General features: G+C 56.4%; 9 protein-coding genes across 9 annotated transcripts; 6 read left to right on the forward strand and 3 right to left on the reverse strand.

Moving 5' to 3' along the window:
* The first annotated feature begins 1,890 nt into the window (after positions 1–1,890).
* On the forward strand, positions 1,891–2,436 carry LY79DRAFT_542133 (uncharacterized protein). The gene is made up of 2 exons (XM_060556977.1): positions 1,891–2,212; positions 2,248–2,436. Exons 1-2 carry the CDS (start codon positions 2,086–2,088, stop codon positions 2,415–2,417), a joined length of 297 nt encoding a protein of 98 aa, XP_060417902.1. The 5' UTR covers positions 1,891–2,085; the 3' UTR covers positions 2,418–2,436.
* Positions 2,437–3,208: 772 nt separating this feature from the next.
* Positions 3,209–5,720, forward strand: LY79DRAFT_404832 (uncharacterized protein). The gene is made up of 2 exons (XM_060553049.1): positions 3,209–4,184; positions 4,244–5,720. Exons 1-2 carry the CDS (start codon positions 3,594–3,596, stop codon positions 5,711–5,713), a joined length of 2,061 nt encoding a protein of 686 aa, XP_060417903.1. The 5' UTR covers positions 3,209–3,593; the 3' UTR covers positions 5,714–5,720.
* A 687-nt stretch (positions 5,721–6,407) lies between these two features.
* On the reverse strand, positions 6,408–9,213 carry LY79DRAFT_697206 (BRCA1 C terminus domain-containing protein; the record flags this gene model as incomplete). The annotated part of the gene is made up of 3 exons (XM_060564845.1): positions 6,408–8,626; positions 8,677–9,004; positions 9,109–9,213. 3 exons carry the CDS (start codon positions 9,211–9,213, stop codon positions 6,483–6,485), a joined length of 2,577 nt encoding a protein of 858 aa, XP_060417904.1. The 3' UTR covers positions 6,408–6,482.
* Positions 9,214–12,409: 3,196 nt separating this feature from the next.
* Positions 12,410–13,140, forward strand: LY79DRAFT_587561 (Cullin binding-domain-containing protein; the record flags this gene model as incomplete). The annotated part of the gene is made up of 3 exons (XM_060560786.1): positions 12,410–12,428; positions 12,477–12,651; positions 12,708–13,140. The coding sequence occupies 3 exons, from the start codon at positions 12,410–12,412 to the stop codon at positions 13,138–13,140; spliced, it is 627 nt and encodes a 208-aa protein (XP_060417905.1).
* A 263-nt stretch (positions 13,141–13,403) lies between these two features.
* On the reverse strand, positions 13,404–14,486 carry LY79DRAFT_542143 (ribosomal protein S6). Its single transcript, XM_060556978.1, has 3 exons — positions 14,262–14,486; positions 14,160–14,191; positions 13,404–14,042 (listed from the first exon to the last, which is right to left on the reverse strand). The coding sequence occupies exons 1-3, from the start codon at positions 14,283–14,285 to the stop codon at positions 13,757–13,759; spliced, it is 342 nt and encodes a 113-aa protein (XP_060417906.1). The 5' UTR covers positions 14,286–14,486; the 3' UTR covers positions 13,404–13,756.
* A 57-nt stretch (positions 14,487–14,543) lies between these two features.
* Positions 14,544–16,062, reverse strand: LY79DRAFT_542147 (squalene/phytoene synthase). Its single transcript, XM_060556979.1, has 2 exons — positions 15,767–16,062; positions 14,544–15,694 (listed from the first exon to the last, which is right to left on the reverse strand). The coding sequence occupies exons 1-2, from the start codon at positions 15,892–15,894 to the stop codon at positions 14,728–14,730; spliced, it is 1,095 nt and encodes a 364-aa protein (XP_060417907.1). The 5' UTR covers positions 15,895–16,062; the 3' UTR covers positions 14,544–14,727.
* A 207-nt stretch (positions 16,063–16,269) lies between these two features.
* On the forward strand, positions 16,270–19,857 carry LY79DRAFT_587563 (SNF2 family domain-containing protein; the record flags this gene model as incomplete). Its single annotated transcript, XM_060560787.1, is given in 5 exon segments — positions 16,270–16,920; positions 16,950–18,518; positions 18,528–18,577; positions 18,625–19,707; positions 19,779–19,857. Coding segments are annotated over 5 exon segments (3,432 nt in total).
* Positions 19,858–20,857: 1,000 nt separating this feature from the next.
* On the forward strand, positions 20,858–21,778 carry LY79DRAFT_666846 (uncharacterized protein; the record flags this gene model as incomplete). Its single annotated transcript, XM_060563287.1, has 1 exon — positions 20,858–21,778. The coding sequence occupies one exon, from the start codon at positions 20,858–20,860 to the stop codon at positions 21,776–21,778; it is 921 nt and encodes a 306-aa protein (XP_060417909.1).
* Positions 21,779–23,051: 1,273 nt separating this feature from the next.
* On the forward strand, positions 23,052–23,402 carry LY79DRAFT_587565 (uncharacterized protein; the record flags this gene model as incomplete). Its single annotated transcript, XM_060560788.1, has 1 exon — positions 23,052–23,402. The coding sequence occupies one exon, from the start codon at positions 23,052–23,054 to the stop codon at positions 23,400–23,402; it is 351 nt and encodes a 116-aa protein (XP_060417910.1).
* Positions 23,403–23,758: the final 356 nt, after the last annotated feature.

Consider the following 23,758-nt stretch of genomic DNA (forward strand, 5'->3'; position numbering starts at 1 on the left):
ACCGAGCCTCTTTTGCCATTTCGATTTTTTCATATTGGAAAAGTAGCACCTTCGAAACGTCTGGGTTTTTCTTCTGTTCGGAGGCGACGGGTGCTTGCCCGTTCCTGTCTCAATGGAATACGATTCCCAGACCCTCGGACGGATCGAACGTGCTAGCTACCTAGTCGGGCTTCTAGAAGGCCGTGTTAGCGCGCTTCTCGGCCGTTTGGTTCCACCGAGGAGGCCAAGCGAACTGATATGCAAGCCGGAACCCAAAGGCGAAAGGTAAAGGGGCCCTTCTTTTGCCCCCTCCCCGTATTCCAATCGGTTACAACGCTGCAAGTGCTGCAAGTGCTGCAGGTTCTGTTCCGTATTCTGCGCAGCACGGCAAGGTTGAGAACAGCATGTCCAAGCCCACTGGACCCCCTTTTCCCCACGGGTATGCAAGACACGAACGAACATGAGTATGAGCCAGGGGTTACGAGGCCCGGGACGTCGAAGGACCTCGTTTTTCTTGTGACTTCCCTCACCGGGGACCGCCGAGAGTGAAGAGAGCGAGGAACTAACGGCCCTCGGTATCTCGTTGCAGCGCTTCCGTGTGCCTCGGTCTGCCTTGCTACAGGTTGTCATGCTAAGTTCGTGATGGGCGTCGCTGTCGCTGGCGTTGCGTCCCTTTCCCTCCTTCCACTGCGAGGGATCGTTCCCCCCCCCCCACAGGTTCTTTGTGCGTTTCTGCCTTGGCACTCTGCGGTATCTATGTTTGCTGACCGCGGCTGGTTTCCGGGCGGCGGCATTCATTGCCGAGGGTTTGCAAGGGATTCTCTCTTCCTAAGATAAGAGCCTTGTAGAATAGGAGTCAACGGTGCGTAGTTCGTGGCGGCCCGCCCCTCTCTCGCACTCGATTGATCCAGGCGGGTGGCGCAGACGTCAAGGGATGGAACCCCTGCCCTAGTCAGCCGTCAGGGAGTCCCCAGAGCAATGGTGAAGATGCAAGAGATTGAACACGGACCACAAGGTGGTAGCTTTGTGGTCCGTACGTACAGTACTCCCCCCCCGCCACCGGGCTCCCCTGGCGTTAGCATGACGACCGTGATGAAGGTCGTGGTGAAGGTCGATATTGGTAACCAGCCCTATGGGGAAACAAAATCATCTGCTTGAGACGCTGTAAGCTATTTCGGGGGTTGGAAGAGGGATTGATTGCATTCAAAACACTCCCCACTCAATCAAGTCGACGAAACATAGCACCCACGACAGCTATTTGCGGCAGCTGATGGAGCTTGGGCGTGGAGAAACGGGCGTGAACGAGTATCATCTTCATTGAAGCTCGAGGGCGCTTCGTCATTGACATGACGTGCGGTAACGCCAAACTAAGTACACTATTACAACCGATGCCACGCCATCTTATGTAATGCACTTATTTCAGATTACGGAAAGGACGAAGTACCTTTACCAGATCGGGTCTTGTGCCAGTGGACGCCCTTTCCCTGTGGTTCTCGCACCTTCCCATGTACTACTCCAGCGGACACGGACAGAAAAGGTACAACCGACGGCACGAAGGTACGAGAGGCAAAGAGTGAAATGCAAGACCGACCCGAAGGGGAAGGGGGAGGGAGGGGGACAAGGAGGAAAGGGTCCTTAGCCCGGCCGCGGAACTAAGCCCGTTCGGGAGGAGGCAAGTGACGATCCAAGTCGCTGATCCCCCCAGACAGTATGATTTCATGGAACGTCACTAACAGCTAATACGTCACTAGTAGTAGCTGCAGGAAGCAGGAAGCAGGAAGCAGGAAGCTGGGAAAGTCTCCAAGAGCCTTTGCCATGTCATGTCTCGCACGCATCTCACAAAGCTCCCACATCCCACCACCACCACCACCACCACCACCACCACCAAGTTACCTGTAACTGTACTACGATGTTTGTGGTTTACATCACAAGCGCCCCCCTTCGCAGTCACCAACCCCCCTTCACCCAGGAAGAGGAGGACCAGTTGGAGCCAGCATGCAAAGGCCAAGCAAGCAAGTCTTGCAGGTAGTGTACTGCACTGCCCGTGGACTCTCGCCTGGTGTACGTGCCTCTTTGATCGCCGTTTGTAAAATGGCAGCGGGCTGAATGTCTCTGTCCTCTGCCATGTGTCTTCTACCTCAAGCCTCTCTCCCACTTGACGTTGCCTTTGACATCTCGGCTACCCATCTACCTGCCCTCCCCAAGACTCGGCCCCCTTCCTTCACGCCATCGTGTACCAATGCAAAAAACGGATTGGACGTGGCGCAGATCCCCTGCTTGCAACGGAAACACCCAAATCCATCCAGGGGTGTCCAAGGCATCTACTGACGTTGGTGAGTGACGAGACAAGTCCCTCTGTCTCTCCTCTTGTTCCTCGTTCCTTCTCTTCTCCACGTGAGGTACTGCGGTACATGATACCAAGCTACTTACCTACCTAGGTAGGTGAGCATGTAGGCAGGTACCGGTATCTGGAGTCGAGGGTTGTCCGTTTCTCCAAGCGGCGCGGGGCCGAGTTGGAGTCATCCTCGGGTTGCATCCACATGATTTGCTGCCGCGTCCTAAGTGACGGACTCAAGTAGAGTATCTGTACACCGGGTGAGGTACAACCTGACCACCCCCCCTGGTCCATTTCCTCTCTCTGTCTCTCTTGCGCTCTCGCTCCCCTCCCTGCAAAAAAGCAAAAAAAAAAAAGTGACAATTGAAGTCACCGTCAGCCACCCGGTTCTGCATTCCATGACAACAATATCGCCATTCAGGTCCCCGTTCTGGGCCACCACACCCACCCTTCTTCGGGCTGTTGTCGCTGTTTGCCCGGCCTGGCTCGTCGCGCTTGTAGATAGACATGGTATTTTCGTGCGGTAGACAAGGTCCTTTGGTCCTCGTTTACGATTTACTCGTGTCGCCCCCCTCTCAGTAATATTGTGCACTTGCTCTACTTTACAAGTATACCTCACTACTTCACTTTACCTCCTTGGCTACCGACACTTGGATCTCCTGCACTTGTTTGCTCTGATCTACCCTCACCGAACCTGAAGTTATTCTCGGACCTCATGTCTCACACGTCTGCAAATAACCCTCGCCCCGTGATCTTCTCTACACTACCGATATTCTCCTCACATTCTCCCACCCTGCGGACCAGCCTTTCCTTTTTCAACCCTCATCCCCCGTCACCTACGTTCTCGCTGCCTCACAACCCTGATCCACAGGCCCCTCGCAAACATCTTTTCTTCTGATGCTACATCTTTATTGCGATTCCTGACTGTCATCACCTTTCCCTGGCCTTAACCCGCTCTCTCTATTGCGTACTGCCGTCGATCCCAACCCGACGCGGCCTTCTACTACAACTACATCTGCCGCCGCCCTACGAGCACGTAGCTTCTGCAAGCCAAAATCTTCTCGCGTCTCTCACTCTTTCTCTCTATATCTCTTCCTCTCTGTCTCGCTGACACCCTTACTACCGGTACCACCACCAACATCACCACCACTAACATCACCACCACCAACATACCAACCACATTACAAATTCACCAAACGCCAGACATCTGCTCGTCGATCGAGCAGAACAAACCGGTAATACTGACCACAACCACCAACAACCTCATCGCTCCGCCGTGATGAGCAACGGCACCCCAGCCCCCAACCTCAGCGCCGTCGACGCCTTCGCGCGTGCTCTCTACCGCCGCGCCAAGACGTCCGGACCCGACTTCGCAGACGTCGCGACCGCCGTCCGCCGCCTGCACACCGTTCTCAAGCACCTAAAGGTCGAGGCTGAGGACCCAGACTCGCTCCTCAACTCGGATGCCTCGTCTGTTTATGCCCGTCAGCTCGCGCCCCTCATCGAGGACTGCGACTTCGCCCTAAAGCAGCTCGAGACCATCCTGGAAAAGTATGGCGAAGCCCCTCGTCTCGAGGAGCGCGAGCGCGATATGGTCGCCATGATCCGCTCCAAGCTCGCCGACCAGAAGACAAATATCGACATGTTCCTCGATACTGTCCAGCTACACAATCCCAGCAAGGCGCAGCGTGTCGTGGATGAGCAGGGCGGGAACCTTGACAACATCAAGGACAAGGTGGACGCCATCGCTGCGAGGCTGTTCGCAAGAAGAGACAGTGGCATCGGCGAGGACGACGAAGATCTATGGCAGCAGTTCCGCACCGAGTTGGAAAAGGAGGGTTTCTCCAAGGATGTTTTGCGGAAGAACAAGGTACGCTTCCATGAGCACATGCCCAATCAGAAAGATCCCCAACTAACACACCCACACAGGAGGTTTTGCGTGCTTACATCCGCGAGCTGGAAGAATCAACCGGCAATGATGCCACAGCACCGCCCTCCGTCCGCGGCCTCCTCGCACAGGAGCGCGTTCACTCTCATCCAGTCATGGCCGGGACGCCGTCCTCCTTCCAAGACCGAGACGTTGGCGGCCCAGGAGAGACCTATGGCACTTACAGCGACCGGTATGCCCCAGCAGTGCGAGGTGACCGCCGCATGGCGGCAGACCCGCGATCCGCGCCCGCCATGCCAAACGAGTTCAGCACCCTATCCACGTACGAGAGGGAAAACGGGATCGAGGATGAGCACAACGACTCGCTTGCCCTCATCTCGACCCGCGACCTCATGGCTATGGACACGCTCAACAGCGGTATGGATAACCTCCGCCTCACTGCCGCCCAACACTATAGCACCTCCCCGTCCTCCAACTCGCCTGCCTCGCGGTATCTCCCACCAGACGTAGCAGCCGCCCGCGCTGCCGCGGACTTTTCATCCACCCCCAACAACCTCGGCGTCTCGCCACGCTTCGTACCTCCCATCCCATCTCACGTCGGCAACGGCGGCCTGCCTCCCTCAGCCTACGGCGCCTCCCCACGGTCATCTCAGACCCGTATCGCACCGGATCGCTATGGCCTGGACATTCCCATGGATGCGAAGTGGACCCGTATTCGCCGTGCTCTCGTCTCCCCTGAGATCCTCGAGCGCGCTGGCGTCCGCTACGAGGCCCGCCCCGACTACGTTGCTGTCCTCGGCGTCCTCACCCGGGAAGAGATCACAAAGTACGCCCGCCTGTCCGCCGAGGCCCGTGCCGCACGTTCATCGCGAAGTCGTAACGGTGGCCCTGGAGGTGCTGCACCGACGAGCCGCTCCTCCCCTCCACGCCGCCGCGGCGAATCCCAGACCTCCTCTGACGAGCACCTCTGGGATTCGTCCGACAACTCCTCGGACACAAGCCATCCTGACGACAACCAGAAAGGCCGCAAGACGTATTACATCGTGCCGCCCCTCTCGGACCGGGAAAAGGGTACTTCTCCCGCCGCCACTGTTCAGCCGAAGCCGATTCTCAAGAACAAGAACGAGAACCACGTACGCTTCCACCCGGAGCCGCACGAGCTCGACCCGCACGCCTCATCCTCGCCGCGGTCCCATCGTGACGACCGTGAGAGGAAGAGGCGTCCCTCCCGCCGAGAGCACAGGGACTACGATAGCAGGGACCGCGACGGGAACTACAGAGACCGCGAGCGCGAGCGGGATCGTGATCGTGACCGTGATCGTGACGGATACAGGGACAGACACCGGGACCGGGACCGCGACCACTACCCCGGCCGGCACCACCGCGAGCGCTCGGATCGCGAGAGGCGTGACAAGAAGAAGGTCTGGGGCGAGACGCTGGGCGCCGTGGGCATCGGCGGCGCCGCGGCGAGTCTGCTCAGCGTTCTCACCGAGGCGGCGTCAGCGTTGTAGGCCACCACTGCTCTCACGACCGACCTTCTTGAGCAGTCCCCGGCTTTCTGCTCACCTCAAACTTGTACGATGACTCCGTATGTTCGGACGGAAGTCCCTCCTGTATCAACTTGTTGTTTCCACTAGCACGAATGAGTTTTTGTGTCGCCAGGGCTGCGCCCGAGGCACGGTTTCGCTTTGCAAGAGGTTTTTGTTTTTCGGAATACAGGACATTCAAACAAAGACTCATTTTTTTTGGGAGGAAAAGACTCGATCAAACTCGCAGAAACAGGCCACATGTACACACTATTTTTTTCCGTCACTTTTTCCTTTGTACTGCTAAGAAAGCGTCAATGTACCTGTACCAAGCGGTTGGACCAACCTGGCCGCAGAGCTCGCTGTAAGAGACGGAGGACCAAAGGGACCGAGACGTAGATGTAAATGTATGTACGTATGCGGAATGGAAGATACCCAGATTGATGCTTTTCTATCATTTGCCACATTCGAATCAGAAACTATATCCTCATCAATCTGGCGTCAATCATCCATGTCTCGTCAATGCTATGCGATGCTAAAAACGCGTGCGTGCCGTGCGTGCCCACCCCTTTCTTCCCTTGCTTTCTTTCAACGCCTTGGGTGAATTGATCCTGGCAACAAACGCTCCACCCCTCCCGAACCAAAAAAGAGTAGCCTGTTGTTTTATATACAATTGCCCAAATTACGGGGCCGCCGAGCTGGGGGGGAGGATTCCCCCCCTCCCTCCTGGGGGTCCCAAGCATCCTCCTCTTGTCTACTTGCGCCGGAGCTGCCTGGTATTCGGCCTCCCCTCGTCACTAAAGTCGAAACCACCAATCGTCGTGATCTTCTTTTTGGTCGCTGCCGCCGCCCCCTGACCGACGGCGGAGGGATTGCCGTCTCCGCCACGCATCTTGCTCATGATCTTGTCCCGGTGTTGCTGGGCCCCCGGGTCCTGGTACTGGATCTGCGTCGATGGTGGCGGCTGCTGCTGCCCGGCGTCCTGTTGCGGCTGGTACTCGTCCGCCGTGCGGCCCATTGAGTCCATTCGAGACTCGGCGCTCCCGCTTGAGGCCGCCGACGCGTTGCTGATGGCCCGCCCGAACGGACGCTTGCGAGGGCGTCTCGGCTGCTGCTGGCCCGAGCTCTCTTCCTCGGGCATGCTTTCGACGCTGCGCTTCGAGTCGATGAGGGACGCCAACTTCGACGTCAAGGCCTCCTTCTCGGCCGCCTTTTGCGCGTCCCTCTGACGCTTCAGCTCCGTCTCTTCGTCATCAACCGGTCTTGTCCCAGTTTGGATTTCGTTGGCGGCCGGCGCCGGTTCGCTCCGGTCTTGGACGGGGGCCGGCTCCTCATCGATGGGGATAGGCGTCGGCTCCATGCTGTCGGCAACGCTCGTGGTCCTGACCAGCGTCCTTGCGGGTTTCGCTGTCGACTCGCTCGTGGATGACCTGTTCAGCGCGTTTGAAGTCGCGTTCGACAGTGGCGGCGCCACCGTCCCCGCGCCGAAGCTGTCCATCTGGTGTGTTTTGGCGGTTTGAAATTGCAGAGATGTGGCCGAGTCCACCTTGGTGAATTCTCTGTCTGGCTCTACCAAAGGCGCGACTGGATTCTTGATTATAGCTGGCACGGCCCTCTGGCCGTCGTTGTCGTCTTTGAAGGCCGTTGTGTCGATGCCCCCAGCGATGGTCGAGTGTCTGGCTGCTGCCCTCTTTGGAATATGAGGGACGGGCTCGGACAGAGTCCTCTGAAAGGCCTGCTTGATTTCGTTCCGGGACTCCGAGACCCTCGGCTTGGGTTGGAGATCAGCCGCCTGGTTCAGCGTAGGAAACATGTGCGTCTGCACCGGTACGTTGTAGCCCGTCGCTATACACTCCCACAGCCACTCCGAGTGGACGATGGGGATGCTGTTGTCGAACGCGAACTTGAGCTTCTCCTTCCTCGTATCCGCCAGCGCCCTGCACACCAGTACCGAGGTGGCGTCGTTGAGTCTCGCCGCGAACTTGGCACCAATCTGCCTCACGGCCTTCTCCACGTGGAGAAGATCGATGCCGGAGAAGCCTGCCGTGCAGATGGAGAGGCCTTCAAAGCCGCGGATGGGGAACACGGGGAAGGGCCGGCCCAATACGTGGCTATCTGGGTCGCACAGGGTTTTGCTGTGCAAACATCGCTCGACAAAGAACTCGGTCACTATCTGGATCTTGTCGGCGTGCGCAGGAGGGAGCTGGAAGTGTGTCGACGGCTGCGACTCTTGCGGTACGATAAGGAACCTGCGGCTCGGGCTAGCCTCGTACCCCTTGGAGGTGACGTCTTCGAAAGTGGCACATACGTGGCCGCCAAGAGAGCCGATCGTCTCGGCTAGGATCTTTGATTTCCACGACTCGAAACCGGCCATGAAGAAGTAGCACGCCGAAAAGATGCCCGCGTCCGGGGCGGGATGCAATATGCGGTCGTGGACGCCAGAATCCTGGACCTCGATCCTGTCGGCCCTGTCCCCGGGTGCGGAGGGCTCGCCGGTGGGCTTGCTGCCGAGGATGTCGCCCCAGAGCGTGTCTCTCTGGCTGCTGAGCTTCATGCTCGCCGTTTTTCTCAGCTTCCGCTGGCCCCCCTCCACGACCCCCGACCTCGATCTCTTCCCCAAGGATTCCCTCCGATGGTTGGCTTTGTTCCATGCGCCCTGGCCCTGCTCCTCGGGGGGTAGGGCTGGGTCGAAATACTGCTCGTCTAAGATCATGCCGCGTTCGATGCTCTGCTCCAGCCATGCCAACGACACGGTGCGAATGTTCCACGCCCGAGCAGCCTTATATTTCTTTCCCTCGGGTTTATGGACTAGCAAATGGGAGACTCGTTTCGTTAGGTCGCCGGTGTAAGCGCCACCGTTGGCGGTGATCTTGTCAATGATGCTTGCGCGCTGCTCGGCTGTGATGTGTTAGACTCGCTTGTGACTCTGAGTGCCGCAGGTAACCCACGATCGTCGAAACCCGTCATGCAAAGCAGCAGGGCCCCACGCTTGGCTGCGGTAGGGTTCTCCAGATCAGTGACATGGCCGCACGTCTCGAGTGGCTTCAGCTGCCACTCTCGTTCCAGAGCGGCAAAGTCGATATCGGCATCCTTCATCCACAGCTCCCCAACTATATCGATCCACTTGGCGTCCATCACCTTAATATCGTTTCGTTCTTTGGCAACATGGCGGTACTTGGGTGTGTCATAGTCGCCTACGACAAGATGTGTTACGTCGGGGGTTAGGTCGTACTTGTGGATGCCGCCGAGTTCCTCCGTCTTCTTTGCTATTTGGGTCTACCGGGGGCTGTCAGAGCATTCAATATGCCTAGAGGTCCCGAAGGTTGACGGCGAAGGTAAAAATTGGTGAAGGGGCAAACGGTGTATGCACCACGACTTACTCGTTGGTCTGGCGGGATGCTAGTGCAGCACACGACGACTCCCTTGAAAGGATGCGCAGGGTCGACTGGCGGTTCGCTCGAGTCCCGACTGCGTAGAGGCTCCATCCTATGGCATGTCGGTGTCGGGTAGCTGTGAGAGGCCAGTGTTGAAGGTAGATGTTGGGACCTGTTCTATCACAGTTGGAAAGATACTTGGACGTTCGTGAGACGGCGGCGCGTCGAGTAAAAAAAGTCGCGTCTGCTGCCTGCTCCAATCAATTAAACCAGTTGCTCAGCGCATCTGGTGCCATTGGTAGACGTAATGGGTTGTGGGGCTGGCCAGTGACATTCAGCGCTAAGAACGCCCGCACTGTATGGCCGGCCTCAGGGGCTTGAGTGCTCTGTTGCATCACTAGAGAGGGCCTGTCATACAGTGCTTGACGATGCCCATGCACATGCACCGAGACCTCTTATGAGTACTTGAGTGAGTGAGTGAGTGAGTGAGTGCGTGTAAGTCATGAGGATTGAGATTGTTCCGCGACGTCCCATTCATCGATTTATTCAACGTGCTCAACGGGGAATATGTGGAACTGAAACAATGAAAACTTGGACAAAGATTACTGAATCGAACTTTTGAGTGCCAGTGTGGCTGCCCCGTTAGGATTTAGGATACGGTATCTTTCTATAGCGTCATGTACTGCCAGATAGATTCGTAGATGGCTTGTCAGCTGGTCAATTATCAACACAGCAAGAATGATACGTATACTACTACACGATTGATCTGTGTGAGACGTACCTAGCTTGGGGGGGGGGGGAATGTACCTGCACAAGAATTCAGAGAGATGACGGCACTGGCTCTTGGTTCAGATGAGATTGATCGTCTCAGCTCACCCATGGTCTCATGAGCATACACTACGATTCTTCAAGACAAATTGCATTTGGGACGAAAACTATATGGGTCCAAATGGATTATCCATAGCAAGACTTAACTACAGAGTGACCCTGAGGAAGTGTACTTTGTGACTCGGAAGTGAGAAAAGAAGGTCTCTACTAAGAATTGAGATCAAATAGGGAAGGCGGGGTCAACGTTGGAAGATAACAGAACGGGGGCGATGGCTGCCTGTTCTCACCTCGCCTCACTTCACCTATTGCGTACCTACCAAGTACCGCCGGGAGCCTTACCGCCAAAAGAACCACAAGGTGGTGCCCCGCCATACCTAGATCGCTCCCGCTGTCGCTGTTTCGCGGTTTACCCCACCATCCATCCCATCCTAACGTTGATTCAGCCTTGCTCCCCCTCCCGGCCCAAAGCTCTTTTCCACCCCGCGCCTAACCCTTCTAACCAGCACAGCACAGCACATCACATCACCGCCCTTCACCTTTCCTGACGACAACCGACTCGCAGACACAACGTCGCCTCCGACCTACCCGAACCTCGCGTCCTCGAATCAATCGCATACGCATCTACAACGGCTGACTTATCGACCAGTTTTGGCCCTTCAGTTACCTACGTCGCCGATTTCACATCCCGTCGCATCGTCATCGAGCCTCGGTAGCGACCGATTACCTCAAGTGGTTCCCCTCACCTCGGCGCCGACACCAGGACTCGTTGTGTCGCAACAATACGCTGGTCAGATCGAGGTGGAACATTTGCCGTCGCAATGCCACCTTCATCGACATCACAGAAGGCCATGACGACCCAATTCGTCCAGCTCACTGGCGCGAGCGATCGAACCGCCCAACGGGTATGTCGGACTGAAAAAGAAAAATACCCAGCCTGGTCTTGCCCACTTGTCTTCCGCCTACGCTCCTCTGCTCTCACCTCCCCCCATTCGTTATTGCTTATCCTCCTGCTGTCGCTCTCCTGATCGTACTCTCCGACTCTGCAAGACGTGGACCATGTCGTTGGGCTGACGGAGAAACGTCGGGACCTTTCATGTCATGCTTCGCTACCCGACGGAGCGCTGCAATGTGCTGTCGGGCTGTTTGCGTGACTGGACACCGAAGCGGCACCTTACTTGAGGAGGGGACAGTCGGCAGATGACAATCGGGATGGGCTCGTGCAAGAAGAGGACGCAATGCTGACTATGCTTGACGACCAGTATCTCAAGAATGCCGGCTACAAGCTGAACGAAGCTGTCGATGCGTAAGTGCACCTCCCATAAACAACGTGGATTTTCCTTTGTCTCCGTCTCAGTTTTGTTTCGTTTCGTCGTGTCCCATTATCATTTGCCGGGTTTTCATGGGTCTTATTGTCGCCAATTGCCACCCCTTTGAATATTTCCCGGACCGTCCATCAACCGGACTCCAGCTTGCGCCGGCCCTTCTCAGACAATTGGGCCCAGTACAGCGCACGCATGGATAGGCCATGACACCTTAATTGCGTGGTCGCCAGCTCGGTCTGAGATACGCTTTTGCCCGGGGGAACCGGACTTGCTCCTCACCTTGAAGCGCTGCGGTACACTGCATTGCGTGGACAAAGGCACCCTGCAGCGACGTCACAGTCGACCATACTTTTTAGGGATACGCTTTTGTTCACACAACATAAGAAGGGCCGAGCCGACGCCGATGGCCAAATACTCCTGAAACATTCAATCTGCACCTAAATGGCCTTCCAAAGCACCAGCCGCCGTGGTAGCCGCCACTTCAGCTACTTTAACCGGCCACATCTTGTCCAATAGCCGGCCTAATTGACACCAAGCACCTTACCTCACGGACTAGAATGCCTGCCATCCTGGTGCCACTCATATCCGACCCTTACGACAGTCTGAAAGGAGAAACGGGTGGACATGAACTCAGTTTACCCGGACATCCCCGCACTCCGACTACAGGCTGATAAGCACACATCTCGCCTCGTTTTTCAGCTTTCTGCTTGGCTTAGGCTTGGTGCTAGTCGACGGTACTTGGCCCTATGTTGCACTGGTGAACCTTGTCGCATGCCGGGGGTCGATCGACGCCGAGAACACTGGTGACCGCAACAAGATGGGCTGGAAAGGAGTCAAGCGCGCGTTTCCTGCCAAAGGCCTGAACCTGTGGTCGTTGAAACGCAAAACACCCAACCATGGGCTGGTTATTGAAGAGAAGAACCAATCTGGGTAGTCCACTCATTCACTTTGATGTGTCCTGAGCAAAGTTGCTAGTTGACTAGAATCTGTCTGGAACCTGGCTGGGCTTTATGTTATCCTGCACTCTTTCAGTGTCCTATTTGCCACTTCTAACCGGCTGCTTGGACTGAAGCTGATGCCTCATCACTAGGTACTTCTCTGGCGGCAGTGGAACTTCTACGCCCACGACTTCAGCACTCGAAACGACGTTGAATCAAATGTTCGACAAGCTTAGAGGTAAGAAGCAGGGAGTTGCGTCTGCCCAACACTACTAACGCCGTGTAGATGATTCAAAGGATGAGAAGGACTCGCTTGGTCTCGACACAACGATGGCATACCTGCAAGACTTGGGCGTCAACCTCGAAAATGCTGAGCTTCTTGTCGTTATGGAGCTTCTCCAAGCACCTTCTGTCGGCGAAATCACGAGAAAAGGCTATGTTGATGGCTGGAAGGCGACTGGGTAAGATTGAAGACAGTTGTGTCGGTGTTGAGTCCATGAGACTGACTAGGTTGCAGTGCTGCGACGCGTCAAGCGCACGTTGCTCACATCAAGTCGTTGGTGAGCAGTCTGTCAACCGACCTGGCGTACTTCAGAAAGGTGTATCGCCACACCTTTGTCGCCAGCAAGGAGCCCAACCAGAAGGCTCTCAACCTCGAGATTGCCATTGTCTACTGGAACGTTCTGTTCTCACCCCCTGGCTGGCTGTGGAAGACCAAGAACCATGACTGGTTGCAGCTGTGGTTGAAGTTCCTCGAGGAGAAGTGGACAAGGTCTGTCAATCGCGACATGTGGAACCAGATCCTCGAGTTTGCGACCAAGACGATGGCGGACGAGACATTGTCGTTCTGGAGCGAAGATGGCGCGTGGCCAAGTGTGATTGACGACTTCGTGGCTTGGTGCAAGGAAAAAGGAGTTGGCAAGGCCGAGACGATGGATTTGGATGCGTAAAAGCCGTGAAACCCACAAAAGAAGCCTTTGCAGGAGGCTACGAAACCCACGACTAGAAGACTGAGATAATGGCTGGGATGATTCCAATACCAGGAGATGGAGTCCGAATTAGCGCACATTCATACTTGGTACATAGAAGCGGACTGTCCGTCGACAGCAGAGGCCGCTCAACACACGGCAGCAGGCGCCGGCGAAACGGGGCTGAGCATCAAGGTCAGTGTGTGAGATTTTCAGCATTAGCCCAGCGCATGCAGTTATAAACAAATTTTAGATTGATACCGAGCCGTGATTCTGATTGACGATGCTGAGCGAGAAGTTGCAAGGTTGACCCGTTATGCTCAGGCAATCCTTCCGTCTATTGTGTCAGTGGCGTGCCACGTAATTGTACAATCCGAGCTACTGTCGGCTTTCTACATGTGTAATCAAGATGTCCCCGACGCCGACTTGGGGCGTTCTCTAATCATACACCATCCACCTTTTCGGTGCTGGTTCTCAAACGCCTCCGGCGCAGAGGTCTCTCATTCTGCCCCAGGGACCGCGCATCTCCACCGTCAATATCATATTTTTCTCATTTGCTCTCCAGGTTTTCAACGCCCCAACAAGTCCCGGAGGGCGTCTACTGATCCCACTTCACGCCGCCGAAACGGGCCATAGTCTCGAGCTTGCCGTCGCCGAGCTTGACGTGAGCGGAGCGGATGACACGGGGGTCGAGGTTGATGGTGTTTCGCATGTCGGCGTGCGTGGATGAGGAGGCGTCGTAGCGCATGACAAAGTAGTGACCGGTCTTGTGCTTCAGTTGGGCCTTGGATATGGGGCGCGGCAGGGTGAAGACGCCCCAGTTGGAGATGCCGCGGATGACGCCGCCGTTGCGGAGAATGATTTGGCCGGCGGTGAGGGCAATTCTGTAAAGATGGTGTCAGGACACGATGTCGAAAGAGGGAAGATCACGGGAGTCGGAGAGGAAAGGAATGGTGGGCTGGGTTCGAAGGGGACGATGGGGTTTTCAGGGGAGCGCGTACTCTTTCACCTCAGCGAGGCTGCCCGGTCGCACCTAGTGGTGTCGTCAGTATTCACATCTTTCAAAAAATGATTACTTCGTCGTCAGAGAGGCTGCGGCTTACGATTCCTATGAGTTCGTACAACATTTTGTGACCGACATTGACGCTATACCAGAGATGATTCGAGGGTTTGCGGAGAGCTCCAGCTTCGCGATGGCCAAATTATTTCCGGGTGGTCATGCGCCACAGAATGGAATTTTCCGACGTGTGGCTGATGCGACAGGGATTACAGGAAGGGTGGGCCATACAGTGGAGCTCGGCCATGTGCGATCATCCACACTGGTCTCGTGGACGGACCGGCCAATCCAGGTGACGGGAATGTCATCAGCGGGCGTCTCCTGATACGCTTTCACTCAACCTCAATGCCAGGAAGATACTCGGAGGCGTAAGACTATGTGTTTACACGACCTTCTTCTATACAGGTCAGGTTATTTTGATTGTATTTTTACAGTGATATACTGTACACCCATCCAAAAGTTGTGACAGTCCGGCAACCGGAGGTGGTTCTATAATGCCATAATGATGACCCTTAGATCTGGTTCTTACTGGTCGCCCGCCAGAGCCGCCAAGGCAGCTTCCAGCTTGGCTTGACGGCCCAAGGATCAAAGTTCGTCCCTTCGAGATTCGAAAGATACTCCTGAGCAGGCACCGACTCGAGAAGCACACCGAACCCACGTCGGATATCCCGCTGCGTATCGTCCTCCTCGTGCTCGTACACGTGCTCCGCCTCACCCTGGTGCTCAAACTCGTGTCCGGCCTCCTGGCCGACCTTGAGATTCTTGAGCATCTCGCGCGCGGTAATGAGATGGTCGTTGGCACGCGTAGCCACCTTGAACACGGCGTCTTGGAAACCCTCCGCCCGCGGCCCGTACCGGAAGACGTCTTCCTCGCGCAGGTTGGCCTCGGCCATGACATCCAGCGGGAGAAGGAGCGCGGGGTCTTGACGTCCGCCGCCGGGCCCCGCGTGCGATTTCGCAGGCTGCTGCTGCGGCGCCGCGAGCACGGGGATGCCGCGCAGGACGGCCACGATGCCGCACGCCTTGCCGATGTGGCTCGCCAGGTGGTCCACGTGCATCGAGCGCAGCGGCATCGCCGCCAACGTGGCGTACATGAGCGTCGAGTACGTGTTCTCGGCGTACTCCTCCAGCGCGGCCAGTGACGCGTATGGTCTGTTGTCCATGTGCTTCTCGCGCGTCTTGATGAGCCGCTGCACCCAGAACTTGATCGAGCTCGCCGTGCTGGCGGTCGACCGCGCGCGTAGATCTTGGAGGGCCTGGTGGAGGAGCACGCAGATGGGCTCGGCGGGGGGGTTGCCGGCGAAGGTCTTGTCGATAGACTCCCGCCAGAACTGCATGCGCATCTGGCCAATGACCGGGTTCGAGACCTGCTCCGGGAGGCGGACGAGCTCGAGGTTAAGGTTGCGGAGGGCAAGGTAGGCATCTGTGGCGCGGGCCGGGACGAGGCGGCTGATCAGGTGGGCATCGTAGTCGCTATGTCTGAAGGCATTGATATCAGCAACGGAGAGAGGTCAATGAGAAACCGGAGGCGAAATCGCGAGGCAGACGTACTGGAGCTGCGTCTGGCAGTACTTCCTCGCCTTGACAACGTCTGCGTCGGTGACGATGCCTCTGGTGCCCCTGGGAGGGGGTTTGACGAGCCTTCTCAGGCCATGGCCGGCGATCCGTGTGCGATTCATTCAGGAGATCACGCTAATGTAATGCGCCATGTCGGGGCTGCTGGTTCTGTCGTTCGTGAGATGCAGCTCGATGGCTGTGGAACCTTGGCTTTTTTTCTTTTTCTTTTCTTTTTCGGTCCAGTTCCCGAGGTCGACCTTTCTGAGCTAGCAATGACGTCTTAGCAGTGGATTGTTTTAATTGTTTTATGTCAGCAAACACGGAGTCACATGACGACCCGACGCGGGTCAGTCGCGTTGAAGCGATAGCCACGCGTCTCCAGTTTCCCGGGTAAGCAAAGTCGGGCTACTTATTTGCAGTCTTGTTCAATGCCAGTGGCGCTTCCAACACGCCCCTGCTTTGCCTTTTCTTCAATGGCTGCAGGAACTTGAGATGCCATGGAATACCCAGGATCTCCCGAGCCCCCAGCGAAAAGGAGACGCTTCTTCGCCACCGAGGAAGATGCTTTGAGCCACCAATCCAGCCCGGTGCTCCCCACCCCGCCTACGCACCCCAAGCAGCGCTTCTTCCAGGATGCCGATGAGGAGTCTACCCAAATAGAAAGCGAAGAGGCCCAGCCCCCTTCGTCGCCTACGAAACCCCGCGGCCCTCTCGTCGAGCAACCGGTCGAAGATGCCTCCAACCGCTCTGCCCCTCCCGCGGAGATCCAGCGCGAAGAGTCCGCCATGACGTTCGATCAGGAGACCTTTGAGAGCTTCATTGGAGGCAAGATCACGGCAGAGGTGTTGGAAGTGATCCAGGACAGTTGTGGGAACAACCTTGAGCGCGCAGTCAACATGTATTTCGATGGCACATGGAAGAACTTCAAGAAGAAACCTTCCTCTCTGGATGCCTTTACTGGGCCTTCCCCTTCTACCGCCAACCCGCCGGTTGAAGATTCGTCGATGGAGGACCTCCCGAAGCCCGACATCCGACGTACGATGCCCGAAGCCCGATACATCGGCTCGCTTGGCGTTGAAGGCTGGGCGACCCGCAGCGGTACAAATCTGCTCAAACATGGAGACGTGGTGAGGATCGAGCGGCAAAAGGTCCAGCCCCCCAAGCTACGCGGGTGAAGACGAAATTTGGTGTCACGACTGTTGCTCCTCGCGGGGCATCCGCCGCTTCGAGACGAGTTGATGTGATGGTGCGGTTCACAACTGGCAGCGGGTCCGAGATTGGCAGGTTGGCCAAGGAGACGGCCGAATGGGTCTCGACGTTGATAGACCAGAAAATCTGCAAGTTTGAGGGCGTATGCGTCTATGCTCCAGAGCGGTTACGGACCAACGACACCGTCTTCATTCAGCTGAAGTGCTTCCTATTGGCCTCGGCTTTTCATCGACCCGGGTTCGCCCACTCCGACAACAGGGCTACTGGGTTCTTCGAGGAGAAGGAGTCATCGGAAGAGAAGGAGCTACGTCTTCGACAGATCGCATTGGTAAAGTTACTGCAGGAGGTCAACCTTGAACCAACCCGGGCGAATCCGACCGCTGGTAAAAGCCAACGACAAGGGCTGCTCCAAGCCGCAGAGATGGAGGACAACAAGGAAAAGGATGCGTCCAAGCCAGCTGTCAAAGAACCTGGGTCTTCACCTCCTTCAGACGAACAAGAAGATGGAGAAGAGCTGGAGCAGGACCAGCTAGATGCGTTGTACCGCAAAGCCCAGTCTTTTGACTTCAACACACCGGAGGCAGAGCCTGCGGACACCTTCGCCATGAACCTGAGGCCATACCAGAAGCAAGCATTGCACTGGATGATGACAAAGGAGAAGGACCAGAAGAGTAATAGAGAGCCGAGCATGCACCCCTTGTGGGAGGAGTACGCCTGGCCTCTCAAGGATACAGACGAAAAGGAGCTTCCCCAGGTCCAAGATCAGCAACACTTTTACGTCAACCCGTACTCGGGAGATTTGTCACTAGATTTCCCCGTCCAGGAACAGAACTGCCTGGGTGGTATCTTGGCCGACGAGATGGGTCTCGGCAAGACCATCCAGATGCTCAGCTTGGTCCACTCTCACCGATCTGACATTGCCCAGCTGGCCAAGGCGAATGGCAGCGCCCCCACATCTGTCAACGAACTCCCAAGGCTCGCTTCCAACTCATCAAGTGTGCTGTCTGCACCATGTACGACACTGGTTGTGGCACCCATGTCGTTGCTGTCCCAGTGGCAAAGTGAGGCAGAGAAGGCCTCGAAAGAAGGCACCCTCAAGGCCATGGTGTATTATGGCAATGAGAAGGCCAGCAACCTCCAGGCCATGTGCTGCACCGCAAGCGCGGCGTCCGCTCCCGATGTGGTAATTACAAGTTACGGTGTGGTATTGTCCGAGTTCAACCAAGTCGCCTCTAAGAAGATGGAAAAGTCTGCTCACACCGGCATCTTTTCCCTGAACTTCTTCCGCGTGATCCTCGACGAAGCCCATCATATCAAGAATCGAGGTTCGAAGACGGCCAAAGCGTGCTACGAACTATCTGCCCAACACCGATGGGTGCTGACCGGAACGCCAATCGTCAACAAATTGGAGGATCTGTTCAGTCTGGTCCGATTCCTACGCGTGGAGCCTTGGAACAACTTCTCGTTCTGGAAGACCTTCATCACAGTCCCCTTCGAGTCCAAGGACTTCATGCGGGCGCTTGACGTCGTGCAAACGGTATTGGAGCCCCTGGTTCTCAGACGTACCAAGGACATGAAGACGCCTGATGGTGAACCGTAAGTGTTTCGTGCCCCAGCTTGTGGGCGTTGCTAACGTCTAGCAGCTTGGTCCCACTGCCTCCGAAGCACATTGAGATTGTCGACGTAGAGCTGAGTCAAACAGAACGCGAGATTTACGACTACATCTTCACGAGAGCAAAGCAATCATTCCGGGAGAACGTGGAAGCGGGCACGGTCATGAAAGCATTCACTAGCATCTTTGCCCATATCTTGCGCCTTCGTCAATCCTGTTGCCACCCTATTCTGGTGAGAAACAAGGAGCTCGTCGCCGACGAGGTGGAAGCCGGAGCGGCGGCGGACTTGGCAGCAGGCCTTGCGGACGACATGGACTTGGGCTCTCTCATTGAGCACTTCACAGCCGCGGTGTCGGAGTCGGAGTCCAGCACGGCCGCATTCGGGGCACACATCCTTGGCCAGATTCGTGACGAGGCCGAAGACGAGTGCCCGATCTGCGCCGAAGAGCCAATGGTGGAGCAGACGGTGACTGGATGCTGGCACTCGGCGTGCAAAAAATGTCTCTTGGACTACATGAAGCACCAGACAGACCGCCACAAGGTGCCGACTTGTCCCAACTGCCGCGCGGAAATCAACTACCGGGACCTCTTTGAGGTTGTTCGGCACGATGATGACCCGGACATGTTCCAGAAGCCCAAGATCAGCCTGCAGCGCCTGGGCATCAACAACTCATCGGCCAAGGTTGTGGCACTCATCAAGGCGCTGCGCGGGCTGAGAAAGGAGCAGCCGCGGGTCAAATCGGTCGTCTTCAGCCAGTTCACGTCGTTCTTGTCGCTTATCGAGCCAGCCCTGACGCGGGCCAATATTAAGTTTCTGCGCCTCGACGGTTCCATGGCGCAAAAGGCACGCGCGGCGGTCTTGAACGAGTTCCAGGAGTCCCAGACGTTCACCGTGCTGCTCCTTAGTCTCCGTGCCGGAGGTGTCGGGCTGAACTTGACGTCGGCGAAGCGGGTTTTCATGATGGACCCCTGGTGGAGTTTCGCAGTTGAGGCGCAAGCGATCGATCGGGTGCACCGAATGGGGCAGGACGAAGAGGTCAAGGTGTATCGCTTCATCGTCAAGGAGAGCGTGGAGGAGAGGATGCTCCGGGTCCAGGACCGGAAGAAGTTTATGTGAGTTGATCCTTCCCTCCCTCTTTCTTGTGCAACTGATAAAGGTGCGTTTACTGACCTAGCTTGCTTAGTGCTACGTCTCTGGGCATGATGAGTGATGAAGAGAAGAAACTCCAGCGGATCGAGGACATCAAGGAGCTGCTCAGCTAAACGGGCAGCTCGATATGTGTGATGGGGTTTTCATGGTTGGGTAGGTATGTATAGATAGGCGAGGCGCAACGGCGGAAAAATGTGCCGGCAACAACATGATTTATGTCGTAGATTATGGAAGACACGGGTTTCGCATCTCAACAGCATCGGCGAGGATAAGGGCATCCAGGTTCGGTACGAACCAAAAAATAAACACTCAGCGTTACGCTTGAGAGACTTGGGGGTTATTATGACTTGCCCTTGGAGTCTGATTGTACGTCTTATATCTTACCTGTAGAGAGGGAATCGATGGTGCCGGCAATCATTCACAGACAGACACAGAGATACAACACCTAGACATTGTCCTAGGCAGACTTAGTCTCGTCAGAGAATTGCTCCAGTCAAAGAGGAATACAAACCAGGTAGTTTTTTCCACTTTGCTTAGGCTGCCTCACAACTGGGATCACCACATCGGCCAATAGCCTCGCCACCAGGTTGGTCCACTGCCATCGAAATCACACACACATCACAACAGACCCCAGGCCACGCCGGAAGTGCAGCAGACGTTGGTCATCCAAAACACGAGAAAAAGTCATCAAGGCAAAAGTGTTTCTGCCTACCGAGAGAGAACCGCGACCGTCTGACTTCTTAACATCCACGATTTCCTCTGGGCCCTGTCTCACACCCGCCCCCAAAAATATCGGGGGGGTGGTGCAGGCGCTCACTCAATCACATGGGAAAACACCATCACCACATGACCACGACGACCCGCGCGACTTGCCCGCGCCACCGAAGCACAAGCTAAATAACCACCCACGAGTCATCGCCAGCTTGCCTCAAAACAAGAAGAAGAAGAATAAAAAGAAAAAGAAGGAAGCAGATTTTTCTTCCCTCTGCCCGCACCTCAATTATACCCAACTCTCTCTCTCATTCACTCCTGCACACTTACACCAACTAACTATACGCTCGCTCACCCATCACTTTTGCACACACTTTCGATGCATCCATACCTCACGTGCTCATGGACGGCTTAATAAGAACATTAACGGGCTCCCGCGACACCGGGCCGTCCCCGAACCGCACCAGCCGCAACCGAAGCCGATATGGCGACAAACGCAACGGCGGCGGAGAAAACCACCACGGCCAGATGGAAATCATCCTCGAGGCACTCGCGCGGGGGCTGGTCGCATACGCCGTGAAAAAGTACATGAAGAAACTCGGCGGCGATGGCGGCAGCGATGACAAGGACGGCCGACACTACAACGACCGACGTCTCAGTGCCCGAGGCAACAGCAACCACGGCAGCGACGAGCGCGCCCGGGGCGGCGTCCCGAACATGGACATGGAGATGCTGGAGCACCTGGGCAAGAACATACTCTCCAAAGCTGTGGACCGTTTCGGGGCCGGCGGGGGCGGCGCGGACGAGGAAGACGAGCGCGAAGGGATGCGGGCCAGCGCAAAGAGCCGCGGGCGCGGGAGGAGGGCGTACAGCCAGGACCGGTATGCCCACTCACGCGAACGATCACAAGACCGCTCCCCAGAGCGCCCCCACAGACGAGGTCACCGCGGCGGCGGCGGCGGCGGCGGCGGCAGCGGTGGCAAGGACGAAGACCGCCAGCGGAGGCGACGATACAGCCCCCGCGACGGGTACTCTTCGCCATCGAGGTATCGCCGCGACGCCGACGGTGACGACGACGACAACGCCCACCGTCGCAGACGCAGGCACGGGACCGACTACGCCCCGCTGGTCGAGAGCCTGGAGACCCTGTCCAACACCATCGTCTCCCTGAACGAGCGGCAACCCGGCCACGCCGACTGCGAGTTCTACGAGGCGTTCGCGGAGCGTTCGGGCAAGGCGCAGGAGGCGATAGAGGCCGTGTTGGCGCGGCTCCGGGAACGGGAGGAGAGGAGGCAGGAGAGACGCGGCCGGTGGAGGACTTGAGGTTTTCTTTTCTCTTTCTCTCTTTCTTCCTTTTTGGCGGGCTATTACAGAATGTGGTAACTTGAGTCTATACCCCACCCCCCCTGCGACGCAGGACGATAACACAACGACGATGATTTCAACTGCGGTTTGGACCGGTGTACTAAGGGTTTTCGGTTTTTTGGAACGTTGCGTCAGGGGCTTGGAGGAAGATTGCCCTGACGTGCGAGTTTGTAGGATAGAGCGTTAGAATAGTTTCACCCCTCCCCCGTCCCCCCCTTTCCCCTCCGTGTTTGCTGCGGCACGCATATATCCGGGAGGGGATGAAAGGTCAGAAATGGCAACACGTTTTCTTGTACGCAAACGTGAATCGGGTACAAGTGGTGTACGGTGGTGTTTTTGGTGCTACGTCGCGCAGCATATTCCGGCAGCGTGGAGTTGGGGGGGCAGAGATATTTGCGTTCGGTGTGCCTGAAACCAATCGCAAATACAGAGGCATCACCGGCCTGAAGTTTGATACGGATTGTTGATTGCTTCGTCTCCTTGGTTTGAAGATTGTCTTTGACGAAGCATGTTGTCGTCTCATCGTCTCAAAAATGCGGCAAACGACCTACTTATGAGGAGTTGGTGATGATAGTCGGTCGGGCTAATGAGCAAGATGATTCACACACCTGTAGTGGGCCGTCCGTCCCTGACTAACATAAGAACATCGTAGCAGTAAAGTGAGAAGACGGAGTTTCCAAGTGGCCCAAGCCAGACAGTGCCTCAGCAGTGCGTCCGCGACGTCGAGGAGTCGTCCAGGGACATCTTTGCAATGACACCGATCCCGACGACGGCCCCAAAGAGTGCCGACGCAGCGGCATCTGTCCTCCACCGGCTCACCCGGCGCGGTGAGGAGGGCCGGATAGCGGGCATGCTCGTCGGATGCCTGATTGGCGGCATAGCCGCCGTCGCCATAGTATACCTTTGCTTCAACTGTGCATTCGCGCCAAACCAGCGCAGAAAGACCTTCCGGCCGGCACACTCTCACGTCCACAAGGAACATGCTCATGACCACCGCGTACCTTCGCACGCCCCTCCGATGGCCCAATCCCATACCCCTACCCATACCCATCGACATCCTCACGTACGCAGGTGGACGCATCGCCATCACACGCACACCCATCACCGCCATCACCACTGCAAAGCAAAGCCCAAGAAGAAACAGTGCCCCAAAGCCAAACGGAAGACCGAAAAACAGCCTGCCCGTCGCGACCGACACCAGCCTCAAGCCCGCGGGCAGACTATCCGGTTTATGCCGATGCCTCCTATGACCGCAATGCCTATGCCCCCAGCACCGGTCTTCGGAATGGGCATGGGTGCCGGGGCAAACATGCCTCTAGGGGACGACTTCATCGACTACGGGCCTGCGCCGGACCAGGACTTCGCACTGGGGATGGGATGGGATGCGGATCCCTACGTCCGCCTGGAAGAGTTCGCCACGGCAAGAGACGCTGGAGGCGACGGGAGTGCGACATGCAATGAATGCTGCTACTCCTTCTTTGACGCCCTATGCGGAGTGCCAAAGGGGTCTCGAGACTTGAGAAGGGAGACTGCCGGCGACGGAGAGGTCGTTCTCGAGGACAATGAGATGGCGGCTGTGTAACCTTGTCTTGGTCGGAAAAGGGGGGGACCCCTGTGGCGGGGGAGCTCAAAGTCAATTCTTCTCAGCTGTATCAAACGAAAAGACCATTGTTCGAATACAAACAGTAACAAAAATATATAAATATCGGCCGAGCGTAAGACAATAACCAATTACGACCACACATATTGCCACATAACGATGCTAATCGGGCCAGTAGCCCCCCCCAGTCCTGTTGGTGCCTGGTATTTGCCATGGACACTCCCTCTACGCCCGGAAACTCCCGCTCAAAGCAAGTCGCCAAAACCATCGCACACCGACATAACTTACATCAAGTAAACCACCCATATGTGGCACGAGCAGGCCTGATATCGATATAA

Source organism: Colletotrichum navitas (genome assembly GCF_030913465.1).
Source record: "Colletotrichum navitas strain CBS 125086 chromosome Unknown LY79scaffold_9, whole genome shotgun sequence".
In the NCBI taxonomy this organism is placed as follows: domain Eukaryota; kingdom Fungi; phylum Ascomycota; class Sordariomycetes; order Glomerellales; family Glomerellaceae; genus Colletotrichum; species Colletotrichum navitas.

Bases quoted from the DNA above. Each gene is read 5' to 3' on its own strand.
- LY79DRAFT_542143 (XM_060556978.1), bottom strand. From the start codon at position 14,285: ATGTTGTACGAACTCATAGGAATC. The intron at 14,192-14,261 runs GTAAGCCGCAGC...CGACACCACTAG, and splicing joins TGTACGAACTCATAGGAATC to GTGCGACCGGGCAGCCTCGC. The intron at 14,043-14,159 runs GTACGCGCTCCC...CCATCTTTACAG, and splicing joins AGCCTCGCTGAGGTGAAAGA to AATTGCCCTCACCGCCGGCC.
- LY79DRAFT_542133 (XM_060556977.1), top strand. From the start codon at position 2,086: ATGTCTCTGTCCTCTGCCATGTGTCTTCTACCTCAAGCCTCTCTCCCA. The intron at 2,213-2,247 runs GTACCAATGCAA...GACGTGGCGCAG, and splicing joins CCCTTCCTTCACGCCATCGT to ATCCCCTGCTTGCAACGGAA.
- LY79DRAFT_542147 (XM_060556979.1), bottom strand. From the start codon at position 15,894: ATGAATCGCACACGGATCGCCGGCCATGGCCTGAGAAGGCTCGTCAAA. The intron at 15,695-15,766 runs GTACGTCTGCCT...CAATGCCTTCAG, and splicing joins TACTGCCAGACGCAGCTCCA to ACATAGCGACTACGATGCCC.
- LY79DRAFT_404832 (XM_060553049.1), top strand. From the start codon at position 3,594: ATGAGCAACGGCACCCCAGCCCCCAACCTCAGCGCCGTCGACGCCTTC. The intron at 4,185-4,243 runs GTACGCTTCCAT...ACACCCACACAG, and splicing joins ATGTTTTGCGGAAGAACAAG to GAGGTTTTGCGTGCTTACAT.